This window comes from Haliotis cracherodii, unplaced genomic scaffold (assembly GCF_022045235.1).
Source record: "Haliotis cracherodii isolate W230 unplaced genomic scaffold, xgHalCrac1.p SCAF_4, whole genome shotgun sequence".
NCBI classification, from domain to species: domain Eukaryota; kingdom Metazoa; phylum Mollusca; class Gastropoda; order Lepetellida; family Haliotidae; genus Haliotis; species Haliotis cracherodii.
In genome coordinates this window covers 61,709,906-61,723,113 of record NW_027266297.1, presented here as the reverse complement: position 1 = coordinate 61,723,113, position 13,208 = coordinate 61,709,906, and the positions used below count along the sequence as shown (strand labels likewise).

Genomic DNA, 13,208 nt, shown 5'->3' with positions numbered 1-13,208 from the left:
TCAGACAAAATGTATTCATTCATTTTATTTTACAAAAGTTGAGTACAGACAGGTTTTAAGCTTTCAGGTTCGCATTTCTTACTTTATTTGCATAATATAGATATTTTGTTAGATTTGTACTAATATATGTGTCTGGTGATGACAGAAGCATATCAGATTTATGGACGTTAGGATGACAATAGAACTTTGCTTTGAGATATAGTCATTTTATTACGTCCCTCTATCGTTTTTTGACGCGTACGCATAGCGCCATCGGGAATTGAGAGTTGAGATGCAGCGATAAATCCATCACTCGTTACATGTTAAATACTTATATGTAAATATATATTAATCTACGATTGACACTCCTTCAGATAATATCTTGATTCTTGTTTGCTTCCAGACTTCCAAGGACCGCCTCCGTGGTCTAGTGGTAGAGCGTCCGCCCGGAGAGCGGAAGGTCCAGGGTTCGATTCCCGGCCGTGTCATACAAAAAGACGTTAAAAGATGGTACTTGTTGTTACCCAGTCTGGCGCTCGGCATTAAGGGCTAAAACATGGACTGGTCGGCTCGGAGTCAGTATACTGTGTCTGAGTGGGGTATTCATGTTAAACTGCGGCATGGTATCTCAGTGAGCTAGCACTATAAATCGGCATCAGTCCGGACTAGCACAAGCCGCCACCAAACCACATACACGTACATGCACATCGCTATATAAGTGCAATAATTTTGGACCCGACGTTAAACCCATTTTCACCTCACCTCACCAGACTTCCAATATAGAGCATGTGTTGTGTTCGTGGGTACTCCCTGCATGGAGTCAGTGTATTTGTGACGATGCATGACGGACCTTATCTGAGCTGTACTGCTGGTGGAAGATAGAACATCAGCGCCACAGGAAGCCAGGGACGTACACTCATTATGTCGTCTATCAAGATCTGATTTATATTACTCACATAAAGATATACTGTGAGGATGCTACATTCCTGTTTCCCAGCATCAACATACAACAGAAGGGGTAGAGAGGGAGAGAGTGTGCTTAATACAGATTCTACCATGAATTTGGAATTTACTCGATTCTGATTGGTCAATCAGAGGCTATTAAATCACAATAAACCCCCTCTGATTGAAACAGCTGGTTTGACGGCCGCATCACCGCGGAAGCTAATATTCATAGAATAGTGCTATTTTCAGTCATTGTCGGTAGGCATATTTAAATAATTATATCTACAATTACAGGTTACGAAATGCACATATGCGGTTACTACAATATTCAAATATTTGCGTCACAATGAGCGATAATGAGTCATAATGGTGATGCGCGATGTAGAGCGAAAGCCTGGCAAAGCTTGCTTTTTTTTCTTTAGGGATGCCCACCTCATGTTAGCTTACCAAGTTGCCGTAATTATATACTTTCAATGCCTGTCATATGTTCGAGCGAAGTATTACGGTGTAAACAAACTGCTTGAGTATACACAGCACCATATTTTCTTCGGTGATTCCGTAATTCAGATCGATAACCCACTCAAAACACTGAACTCAACCCATGCCGCTTCACTCAGTATATTTGCTAACACCAAAGAGTTCGCGTTTTATTTAGTCATGGTAGAATGGAGATAATCATACTGTGTTTTCAATGTAGAGCTAGGTTACCTGTGGATTTAACCGCGCTAAATTTAACATTTGAAACCTCACGCTGCGCGTTCGGTTCCAAATTCAATTTAGCGGGGTTAAAGCTACAGGTAACCTAGCTCTACATTGAAAACACAGTATGTTTATCTCCTAAATGTACTCTTTATTATGTCATACTATGTCTATTTGTTGTATTCTCAGCGCAATAGTTCGTAGCTTCAAATATGTCTTGACCTGGGAGATCGCCATACACACGTGGCAAGTTTTGAGGGTGTGCGTGTGAATGTGTATGTGCGTGTGCGTTGTGTGAGTGTGTTTGCGTGCGTGCGTGGAGGGGATATCGGGGCATGGGGGATCTAATTTGTTCCCCAAAACGATATCCTGAGAATTTGTCTGAGAGAGTCGTTGCATAACGTCTGTCGAACGCATCTGGTACATGCGCTTTATAAAACATCATATTAGAATAACTGTTATGCTTTTCTTTTGGAAATAACTTGCCTTGTTTATTCCGCCGGACAATTATCAAACAGACGTCAGGGACGAAAACTGGTAACATGCAAAGTTCTTTTTATCGTGTTCATAAGAATGTTGTTAATTACTCGCATCGTTGGATGTCCATTCCCCAGCCCTCGCTGCTGTGACTGGGGACTCACGTGATGAAGTTTAATAACATCTCTCTGTATAATGACACAATAACATGGCTGTTATTAGTAGCATACCCCTGAGACCAACCAGCTACACGCACATCTTATAAAAATTCGACTGGATGCGGAAATCTCCGTGACCAAATCATGATAACATTTCGACATTTACTTATAACTGGAGCCAGACCGATCTGTTTTTGCGAAGGATATTGACAAAAATGCATATTTGTGGAATAAAATTTACACCGCTCCGTTTTGCATTGCCAACAGAACGCTCTTTTCGGTAGTTAACGATGACTGTCACGACAGAGCAAGGTTTTCAACCAATCGCCCGCGAATGGACATATCAAAATTAATACAACTGTAGATACCATTGATATTTACTTCCAGATAATTTCAGTATAACTGCAAATGCAAATAAGATTTGCGCAGAAAGTGTCAGCATGTCTCCAACTTGTATTGGAATAGGGCTTCTCCGACGAGTCTGATATTACCATGATAACGTTTAAAGAAAGTCATGACAGACTATGCATTCCGTCTTATTGAACATGAAACACGTAGAGCCAGCCTCTCAGTCTCTCTGTCTACGCAGTGCATGGACAAATTAACGAAACGACAATTGTGATCCTGTGCACCATATCGGAAAAATCAAGCGAGGTCCATGACTGTAAAATGAAAACCAGCGATTTTGGTTTTCGAAGCCTAGTGGTTAAAGCGTTCGCTCGTCACGCCGAAGACCCGGGTTCGATTCCCGACATTGGTACAGTGTGTGAAGTCCATTTCTAGTATCCTCCGCCGTGATATTGGCATTAATGTCACTAATGAAATACACACATGCACTTCCTTTAAAGGCGAGTACTTCTTTAAAGTATCGAGAGTGAGTTACATCACTTGATTGTGTTATTGTAAACGTCTATTTCTACGCCATGCGTTATTCTAGGCGTCAGCACTACATACAGCTGTTGTGACGTGTTAAAACTGAAAAAGTGAAAAAAACCTGTTCCAGCCGCGTAAGAATCACCTGACAAGAAGGTTGCAGTCTGGTAATGAATTATATATAGTCACCCATGTAACATGTTGTAACAGTAACTCGCGAACTTGATTGTCTTTGAATATCATTAATAGAGGATTCATACCGCTCATATATCTGTCAAATTAATGTAACATATGTTATATTTGGGATAACACTTTCTCAGTAAAGTACAGATTCTTGTACTTATTTCGGAATTAGTCCCATCCGGGATTCGATTCCACACTGCCGATTAGGTGCGTCACTAAGAAAGTGTTATCCCAAATATACTATTTGTTACATTTGGGCATTTGTAATTGAGTGAGTGGTATGGTTTTACGCCGCTTCGAGCAATATTCCAGCAATATCACGGCATGGGACACCAGAAATGGGCTTCACACATTGTACCCATGTCGGGAATCGAACCCGGGTCCTCGCTGTGACGAGCGAACGCTTTAACCACTAGGCTACCCGACCGCCCCGAGCATTTCTTAATGGCAATGTATGTTCACAAATTAATGTACTTCCGAAACTGATGAAGTGGATATCATCATTATCAAATCAGCTCTCTGGTAACCGTTACAGATGAAGGCTATGCATGCAGCATCAGTGGGGGTACAAGTTGCATGGTGATGGGACGTTTTTAGACATTTCAGCAGCGGAACACCGCATCGTGAACGTAACGCAAGTACAATCTTGCCACATGACGCAACAGTGTCTGTGCCTGCGTGTCGATGTAACCGATTCCTAGAATTTTAATCTTCTAAACCTCTCTTACGGAATTCTGATAAAAAGCAACGGGGAAAATAATGAGGTTCCTACTCCGTGGTTTGAAAACCTCTAATGTCGTTTAAAGAAATGGAATTCTCAAATGTGATTTCTTATCGCTCAAGGATTACAAATTGAGGAGCTCTCTAGTGACGGGGAATCATGTGCTTGGATAATCAGATAATCCGGTAAATCCTCTCCACTAAGCTGCCAATCGGCTCGAAGCGTGCGATCGTGGGAACATGCCGATAGGCCAATATAATTCATCCAGTAACTGACATCGATTAAGACATTCATGGGAAAGTACACCGTAATGAATTGATTGATTGGGTCATATTAGGTTGATAATAAAATTATTAAAAAGTCCGAGGTCAGTTGAAATGTAGCGACCAGCAATGCAGCTTTTATATCAGCCACATCAACTCAGAGATGCGATGTAATATTCTCGTGACAAATATTCTAGCACCGACGTTCATGCAGTGTGGCCCTCACTCTATTAAGGTTCATACTCCAGTGAACAAACACAAAGTGAAAGTCAATTCTTCTATGTTTTTTATATCACTATTCTTTGCCTCGAAGGATATAGATCTATACACAATATCATGTAGTACGTGTGACTTTACACTGACGGCCACACAACAACCAGCTGTAACGAGGAATGAAGTAGTTCCTCATTGGGAGAAGTGACAAGAGCGCATGCATGCTTACATTGTTCTACAGGAACATCTTTTGTCGTTTGTTTACAACACACATATTCAAGTAATATCAGCAGGTCGGAAAGGTATGTTAAGAACCACCTCAGGAAGTCAGTCACAACGACAGCGCGTCGTAATGCATTTACATCAAGTACAAGACGTCAAAATGGCCGACACGATAAACGTGACGGTAGATATTTCCGAAGTTGTTAATGATCCTGTGGCGATTACAAACGTCAATCATTAGTGATCGATTGGCCCATCATTGAAAGGTGATTGCAGAGATGTGTCACATAGATACTAAGGTAAATTCATAGATTGCTGGTTTTGCTGTAGACTGTCACTGTCAGTCTAGACACGGCTCGAGTCGATACTACGATAGTTTGGATGTGGACTTCGTCGTTTTGCTCACTAGGATGGGTCGTAGCTTGCATATTCATGAACTGTCAGGCAGTTGAATTCTCTGGTTTATCCCAATGTATGTTAAAACGCCAAGTGCAAGATTAAATGGTCTAAATGATCAGAAGCAACGCTGTTGTACTTATTTGTGCTAAGGAACGTCGGCATCGTATCTCAGTGGGCTAGCACTATAAATCTATAGAAGGTCCAGGTCCTATAAACCAATTCTACCCCGGGTCCTCACGGGTCACAATTAAGTATTTATATCGTAATGGGGAAAGACTATCTGCACATTCAGATCATGGAGTTAAGAGTTTCTCATCCTCAAACATTTATGTCAGTATCATAAAAGCTTTTAGTACAACATAGGTCCTCAACTACACAAAGCTTAAAGAAATATTTCAACGAACAAAATGATATTTTCACTAAGGTCAGTACCTGATGGCTTCGTAATAGTTCGTATCAAACATAGTGAATTCTCAAATCGCTTTACCAATGTCGTGGTGGAAACCGCACCAACAGTTGGCTCTAAAAAGAGATTAGGAATAATTCGTTACTGTTTCAATATATTTCTAACGTGCAGGGTAATTTTATCTCCTTTGTCCGCTAAATCAATTCGGCAAACATGCCGCTTATCTCATCGAATTAGAACCCCCAACGGTCAGGACTCAATCCCCAGTGCTAACTAACATTAAGTACCACCCCAGCACGTTGCTATAGATGTACATGGTTTTGCACCAAATTATGTAATACTTCCACCTACAAACCGAAGCCATCAGACAAGAAGACCAGATCACCACGATGCGCGTAAGAACCTGCAGGACTCGTCGTGGTGTCTGCGGCAGACGTAACATCACCACCGATTACCTCGACAATGAAGAGTCGTTGTCGAACTATTTGTCATTGGCAGGCCGGAAATATTAGTATATATATCTCTAACAATACATTTAACCATGTGTCCTTTGTCCCATCTGTCGTGAGCGCGAGTTACCAAAACAGGAATTCTCTTTGACAGAAGTACGACGGTTTGGATAGGACACAGAATACGCAGAATCTAGCAACTGTACAGACACATCGACTTTTTGAGGATTACATTGCACAGTGCCTGAGCTCTCCAGTCAGTCGTAATGTCAAACAATAGCTACATGTAGGTTTCCCGCTGTTCAGCCGGAATATGCTAGTTCCAACTGTACTTTGGTCATTTTCATCGTTATTGCACGAACATAGCGACCTGCATGCACGTGCGTGAGTGAGTGAGTGAGTGAGTGCTTGTACTAGTCCGGATTATGCCGCTTTCATAGTGCTAGCCCACTGAGATGTCATACCGCAGTTTTAAAAGAAGTGAGTGAGTGAGTGAGAGTATTGTTTTTTCGCCGCTTTTATCCCGGCGGGGGATACCATAAATGGGCTTCACACATTGTACCCATTAACACAAATGCCCCACTGAGACACATCTTACTGACTTTAATAAACGTCTTGTTTTATCCAGGCAGGGTAACAACAAGTCCCATCGTTAAACGTCTTTTGGTATGACGTGGCCGGGGATCGAACCCAGGACCTTCCGCTCTCACGGCGAACCCTTAACCACCAAACCAATGCGGTCCAATTCTATCGCAATTCTTGGCACATTTTCATGGGAATGCATGGATGGCCTATATCAGGTATTATCATTATTTTATGATGATTCATAAACACATGCCTATCAAAAATCGGAATCGTACAATGGTCTCTGCTTCTATCAAATATTTCTTGTGATTTTGAAAAGGGTTTGGTCCCCTATATCTATTTATAACGACTCATCGCTTTTCATCCGATTGTGGGGACACGGGCGGCCCAGTCGTCTAAGGCGCCCCGATTCGCTGTGCAGAGTTGCTTCCTTGGGCACCCCAGAAAGTTATGATTATGGGTTCGAATCCCGTTCGCCCCGATTATGTTTCTAGGTTTGTCAGCACCATACCTGTGCTCGTGGGTTTCACCGAAGTGGTAAACGTCTGAGACCTGCATCACTTCGGGCTTTCCTCTGACACGCCGTGATATAACTGGAATACTGTTAAAAGCGGCGTTAAACCCAACTCACTCACTCACTCATCTGATTGTCACATTGCTTCTGATTCAGCGAGACCTCTTTACCCATGGTATCACGATCTAGAAGATAGATGCAACCACGTTGCTCGTTACTGTAAGCTCCAGTCCCATCTTGATAACCTCGTATAGCCTTCAGGATGGACGATAATCAATTTGTATCATACAAATATCGATACATAGATACGTACGTTTACATTAAGTCCTGTAAATATTTGAAGAGCAATATATAAATCTGACTTCTGCTTCTCTACACGTCAGGAGAAGAAATGGGTATTGATCTGCAGGCTATAGGTATTGATTAATCGAAATGCTCACGCAGAGGTGACATTTGTGACAGGGAATAGAAGCGACACTCTAATTGCTACGACCAGACCAGGAAAACTAGTCTACCGGATAGATAACTCACATCGGGATCAGAGGGTGGTTATTTCAAGTGGTTAGCACACAGTCCTCTAATATTCAAACTCCGTATAGGATTAGGCAAAATCATTTGTGCGCTATGACATATACATCAAAGCTTGTTTCACCATGAGAGATCATGTACATGTATATGTCAGAACTGTGGGTTAGTGAGTGATTTGGGTGTGACGCCCTTAGAGTACATGTAGTAGTTGTATGTGCAAGATCCCGGCACTTCAGTTTGATGGGCCAATTGTATACAGGAAACTCGACGTTTAACATTCCAATGATTTGTTTGCTTGTTTACTTGTTTTTAACGCCGCACTCAGCAATATTTAAGCGGTATGACGTCGATTTGTAAATAATCGCGGTTGGACCAGACAACCCAGTGATTGACATCATGAGCATCAATCCAAGGACCAAGGACATACCTACCAACATGTAGACATACAAAATGTCACCACAATCATACACTGCACAAAATAGGTTTCGGATCGTGAAGATTTTGGGGGATGATTTTAGCCGTGACGACAGAATACAAAATTTCATAACAATAATCCCCAAATTATTAATGAACCTCAAAATTTTGTATATTACATAACTCGAGAGAACAACGTACTTCCTTGATGACGGAAGGTATGTCATTGTGAGAAATCATGGCATCCCCCATCCATAATGCGTGTGTTTGTTGTTGAACGCCGCACTCAGCAATATTCTAGCTATATGACGGCGGTTTGTAAATAATAGAGTCTGGTCCAGACAATCCAGTGATTGACAATCCACGCAATTGGGATACGACATGCATCAACCAAGTCAGCGAGCCTGACCACCCGATCCCGTTAGTCGCCTCTTACGACAAGCGTAATCGCCTTTTACGGCAAGCATGGGTTCCTGAAGACCGTTTCTAACTGGGATCTTCACTGGTGATACCTTCATGTAACCCCTAATACCCACATTGGAAATTTTGAAGTAAAGATAAAGTACATTTGTTCTACCCCGGATCTCCACGGGTCACATTCCAATGAAGCTTTCGTGTGTGGATAAATGGAAGGGAAATAATGAATTATATTGATCAGCGGATACTGTCCCGGAAGAGTAAATCAATACCTTACATCGAAATACACAATGGGCATAGGTAAAGCCCGGATAGAACAGCATCCGAACTTATATAAAGAAATAGGATGAATTGTTACCGGAATCTCACACATCACATATAGTGAGTAAGTGATTATCGTTTTACGCTCCAGGCAGATTTGTACACAATCGATGCATAGCCGAGAGGACCAGACCCCGGTGACATTGGTTAAACCAGATTCTCATTAGTAACCTACCACAAGCAAGCTGAAACTTATTATGACCCGGAAACCAAACGGGGAGGTCCATGCATGCTTTATTTGTTATCCTTAGAACATCAATCGTGTATACTGGTATCTAATCTCCTAATCATAAGTATTTCATCCGCCTCCACAAGCTATTTTTCAGTTTTAACATGACCTTAATCCTTTGTCTTTACATCCACAGCTATTATCACCCAACCCAACCTAATGTGTACAACGATGCAGCACGCTCGCTGCAATGCAAGACCCACGGCTTCAGCGGCAGGAAGGCGATGTCAAAATGCCAAGAACGCGAACAGGTTCGTCGTTAACGGAATTCTTCTAACAGAAAAAAAGGTCATAATATGACGGACTAATCACCCCAAATATGGTCCCACCAAGTGCAGTGAAGACACTTATTATGAAACATCGCTGTGCTCAGTCGCATAACTGTTGCCTGAAGATGCTAAATCGGTCGCTCATGGAAGCAGAACGCTGCAAACTTTGATAAGTAAGTGGATATTCAGTTTAAACGTGCAGGCATACCGCAAGTGTAACACTTTCAACGTCGAAGCGAGTTTCCGTTCGGGCGCTCCTCCAACATTAGGATGACGCGCTGTGATAACACTCTAAAGCCGTTAAAAGCAGCGTTACACCCAACTCACTCACTCACTGAGTATCCGTGCGGGTTTTCCTCCAATAGTATGATGAGACGCCGTGCTATAACTTGAATACTGTTCAAAACAGCGTTACACCCAACTCACTCACTCACTGAGTATCCGTGCGGGTTTTCCTCCAACATTAAGATGTGACGCCGTGATATAACTTGAATACTGTTCAAAGCAGCGTTACACCCAACTCAATCACTCACTCACTGAGTATCCGTGCGGGTTTTCCTCCAACATTAAGATGCGACGCCGTGATATAACTGTAAACTGGTCAAAGCTGCGTTATACCCAACTCACTCACTCACTCACTGAGTATCCGTGCGGGCTTTCCTCCAACATTATGCCGACACGCCGTGATAAAACTGTAATACTGTTCAAAGCGGCGTTAAACCCAACTCACTCACTCAATCACTTAGTATCCGTGCTTGGTTACCTTAAAAATACAAATCTGTCGAATTTCATTTTATCTGTTTATATATGACATTATAGAAATATTGTAATTGATGGTGATAGATAGTATTATCTACTATAGCTACATCCTTTAAAAAACGCTGGTTGATTTAGCATCAATTATCAATTTATCAATTGAAGCCCGACCCTCATTCTCATGCACGTCACGCCGACATCATGACGACAATGGTAACTGCAACGGGGTTTTCTATTGTTTCATATAATGCGAAGAAGGACGGATAATGTACAAATGAATACTTATTATAACGATCTTCTTACTTATTTATTTTTGAAAATGTCGCAAAGTTTGAAATAGAATCACATGAAGTTCACAGTAGGTTATTCCTGTCTTCTGTGTGGTATTTACGTATTGATATCCGATTCCGTATAGTTTGAAGGCAAAGACGAACATAACGCAAGGGTGTGGTTAAACTGTGGTCAATATTTAATCATAAGATTGCTTGGTTGGTTTGTTCTTTTACGCCGCACTCAGCAATATTCCAGCTATATGACGGCGGTCTGTAAATAATCAAGTCTGGACCAGACAATCCAGAGATTGACATCATGAGCATCGATCCACGCAATTGGAATCGAGTCTGCAAGCCTGACCACCCGATCCCATTAGTCGCCTCTTACGACAAGCATAGTCGCTTTATACAGCAAGCATGGGTTGCTGAAGACCAAATTCTACCCCGACAATCATAAGAACAGTAGTCGAAATGTGTATAGTGTTCGCAAGCTGTGCGGGTTTATGTGAAAACAAGTTTAAGGAGATTTTGGCGTGATGCTTCCCAGACCCTGATAAGAACTTAAATGCAGAACCCACGCACTTCAAAATATATTTATCGTTTTTCTTTGTCTTTTTTTCTGTTTACAACGTGAACTAAAGTCGATTTAGCCTTTCACAACAGTTTCTAATATAATGGATGTTTAAGCAATTTGACAAACGCACTCATATGTTTGGAAACTTTTAATGTGAACACTACATTCAAGACGTCAAGGCCAGAGGATAATAAGTCTCGATTATCTGCCGAAATGATTCCATTGGGAGTAGAAGACAAAATAGTGATGCATATCATATGAGGAGTAGCTGCAAAAGGTGTTTGCGAAAAGATAAGAGAGTCCTGCTCTACCGGTAACACCCACGACTTGCACGATTTTCATGAAAAGTAAGTGTTTGATGCCTAAAGCCGCACCCAGCAATACTCTGGCCATACACGGCGTTAAGGAGGTAAAACAAGGAAGGGTCGATTCGGCGTCAGAATACTGTGTCCGAGTTGGGTATTCGTGTTAAACTGAGCCATGGTGTCTCAGTGGGCTAGATAATAAAACCGTCATTTATACATTAGTCCGGACCGGTATACGCAAACACACACGTAGAATGCTCCTATCCTACGAAAGGTGTTAGTCTATATCAGATACATGTACGTACGTATGTCACACCTCTCGTCATATATCGTCAGTGAAATATACACTGTACATTTTGAGTATTTATCTTCTGTATCAAATGTAATAATGCTATTATATTCATGATTGTTTTTTATGTGCAGTTCTCAGTTTTAAAACATGTAGCTGAGCATTCGACAACAGCAGATGCGATTGCACAGCAGGACATATGCCTACGATTAGCTTGTTCATGTAATGGTTATGCTAATGACTACAATAGCGCCTTTGTTGATAGCAATTAATAACGAACAGATGCTGAACTTAAGTCATTGTCATGGTATCACTGCCATTATCAAATATGGTTCCATATATATACATAATGTCATGCATGACTAATTTAGTAGATTTCAAATGGCAGATGATTATAACTGTAAATATGATCAAACACGTACGTGCCTGAATCACGTTCACTTCAATGTACGCAGCAAAATACCGTTCCCCACAAGTAAAGGTTATTCTCTTAATAACACGTTTATCCATCATTGTGATTACATATGCAAAGGGATGAAGAAGGGAAAGGGAAAGACGAAATGGGTGATTCCAAGAAGAATCTTGGACATTATTGTCAGGAAAGTAGTATTGTAGACAGGCAGTGCAATGCAATGTGTAAGATATACATCAAATATAGAGATACGTACCTCGTAGGGTTAAGGTTAGGGTTAGGGTTATAGACAGGCGGTGCAATGCAATGTGTAAGATATACATCAAATATAGAGATACGTACCTCGTAGGGTTAAGGTTAGGGTTAGGGTTATAGACAGGCGGTGCAATGCAATGTGTAAGATACACATCAAATATAGAGACACGTACCTGGTAGTATTCTATTGTTTTACACATGGCAAGTCCCAGGAACCACGTTTCAAACAGGGTCTGTGCATAGGACGGAGGCAGGCAAAACATCATCACAAGAAAATCAGCCACTGCCAGGTTCACAAGGAAAAAGTTTGTCGTGGTCCGTAATTGATGGTTGCGCCACACCGCGTAACACACTAGGAAATTACCAGTGATTCCAAACACAAACACCAGGGCGTACAGCACAGTGAATACCCATTCATGGGGCTGTGGAGTGATGAATTCATATATACTTGACAGTAGATGTTCATCTGATTTGTAACACTGCTGAATAGGCCCTTCCTCCGGGTCGTAGTATTTGCAATCACTGCGGTTCAACACAGGCGTCGTTTCCTCCATCTTGAAAACTTTTAATTCAAGAAAACCCTTTGATGAACTGAGATCACATCCGTATATCCGAAAGCTGAATTTTAATGTCCGACATCCTCTAATACGTCTTCGGTGGTAAGAGCACAGAGGACAAGACCACTGTCCAGCATCCAAACAGGTATTCAGGTGCTAAAGACCAAGAGGAAGAGAACACATAATCGAGACCCAGAGATGTTTCAACTTCTTCAACCTGCTTGTATGGCCGTTTGTCTATAATACAAGAAGACACACCCCGTTGCTACAGGTGATTGTGACTATCCATCTTTGGCAGGTTGTCCAAACCTATAAAGCTTTGCGCTTTGTAAGAAGATAACTTGAAAAATATGTCAAGCCCAAGTAAACTTAGGTTAACATGTTAAGTCAATCAGTTCCGCATTTGTGGAGTTAGAAATAGTATTGACGCTTGGTAGTTAATTCCCTGCACGATCCCAACTTTACACGTGATAGGATGCGGCACCTGTTGGATGTAACCCAAGCAAGGATGTCAGCGAGAAGGG

The 13,208-nt window shown here is 41.6% G+C and overlaps 1 protein-coding gene across 1 annotated transcript in view; it reads right to left on the bottom strand.

Annotated features, from left to right (window-relative positions):
* LOC139478892 (orexin receptor type 2-like) overlaps positions 1–12,909 on the bottom strand; it is a 51,416-nt gene extending 38,507 nt beyond the window's left edge. The window contains exon 1 of the mRNA XM_071261568.1: positions 12,301–12,909. Within this exon, the coding sequence (XP_071117669.1) occupies positions 12,301–12,681 (381 nt within the window). The 5' untranslated portion in view covers positions 12,682–12,909. The remainder of the gene's footprint in view (positions 1–12,300) is intronic.
* Between the last annotated feature and the right edge of the window lie 299 nt (positions 12,910–13,208).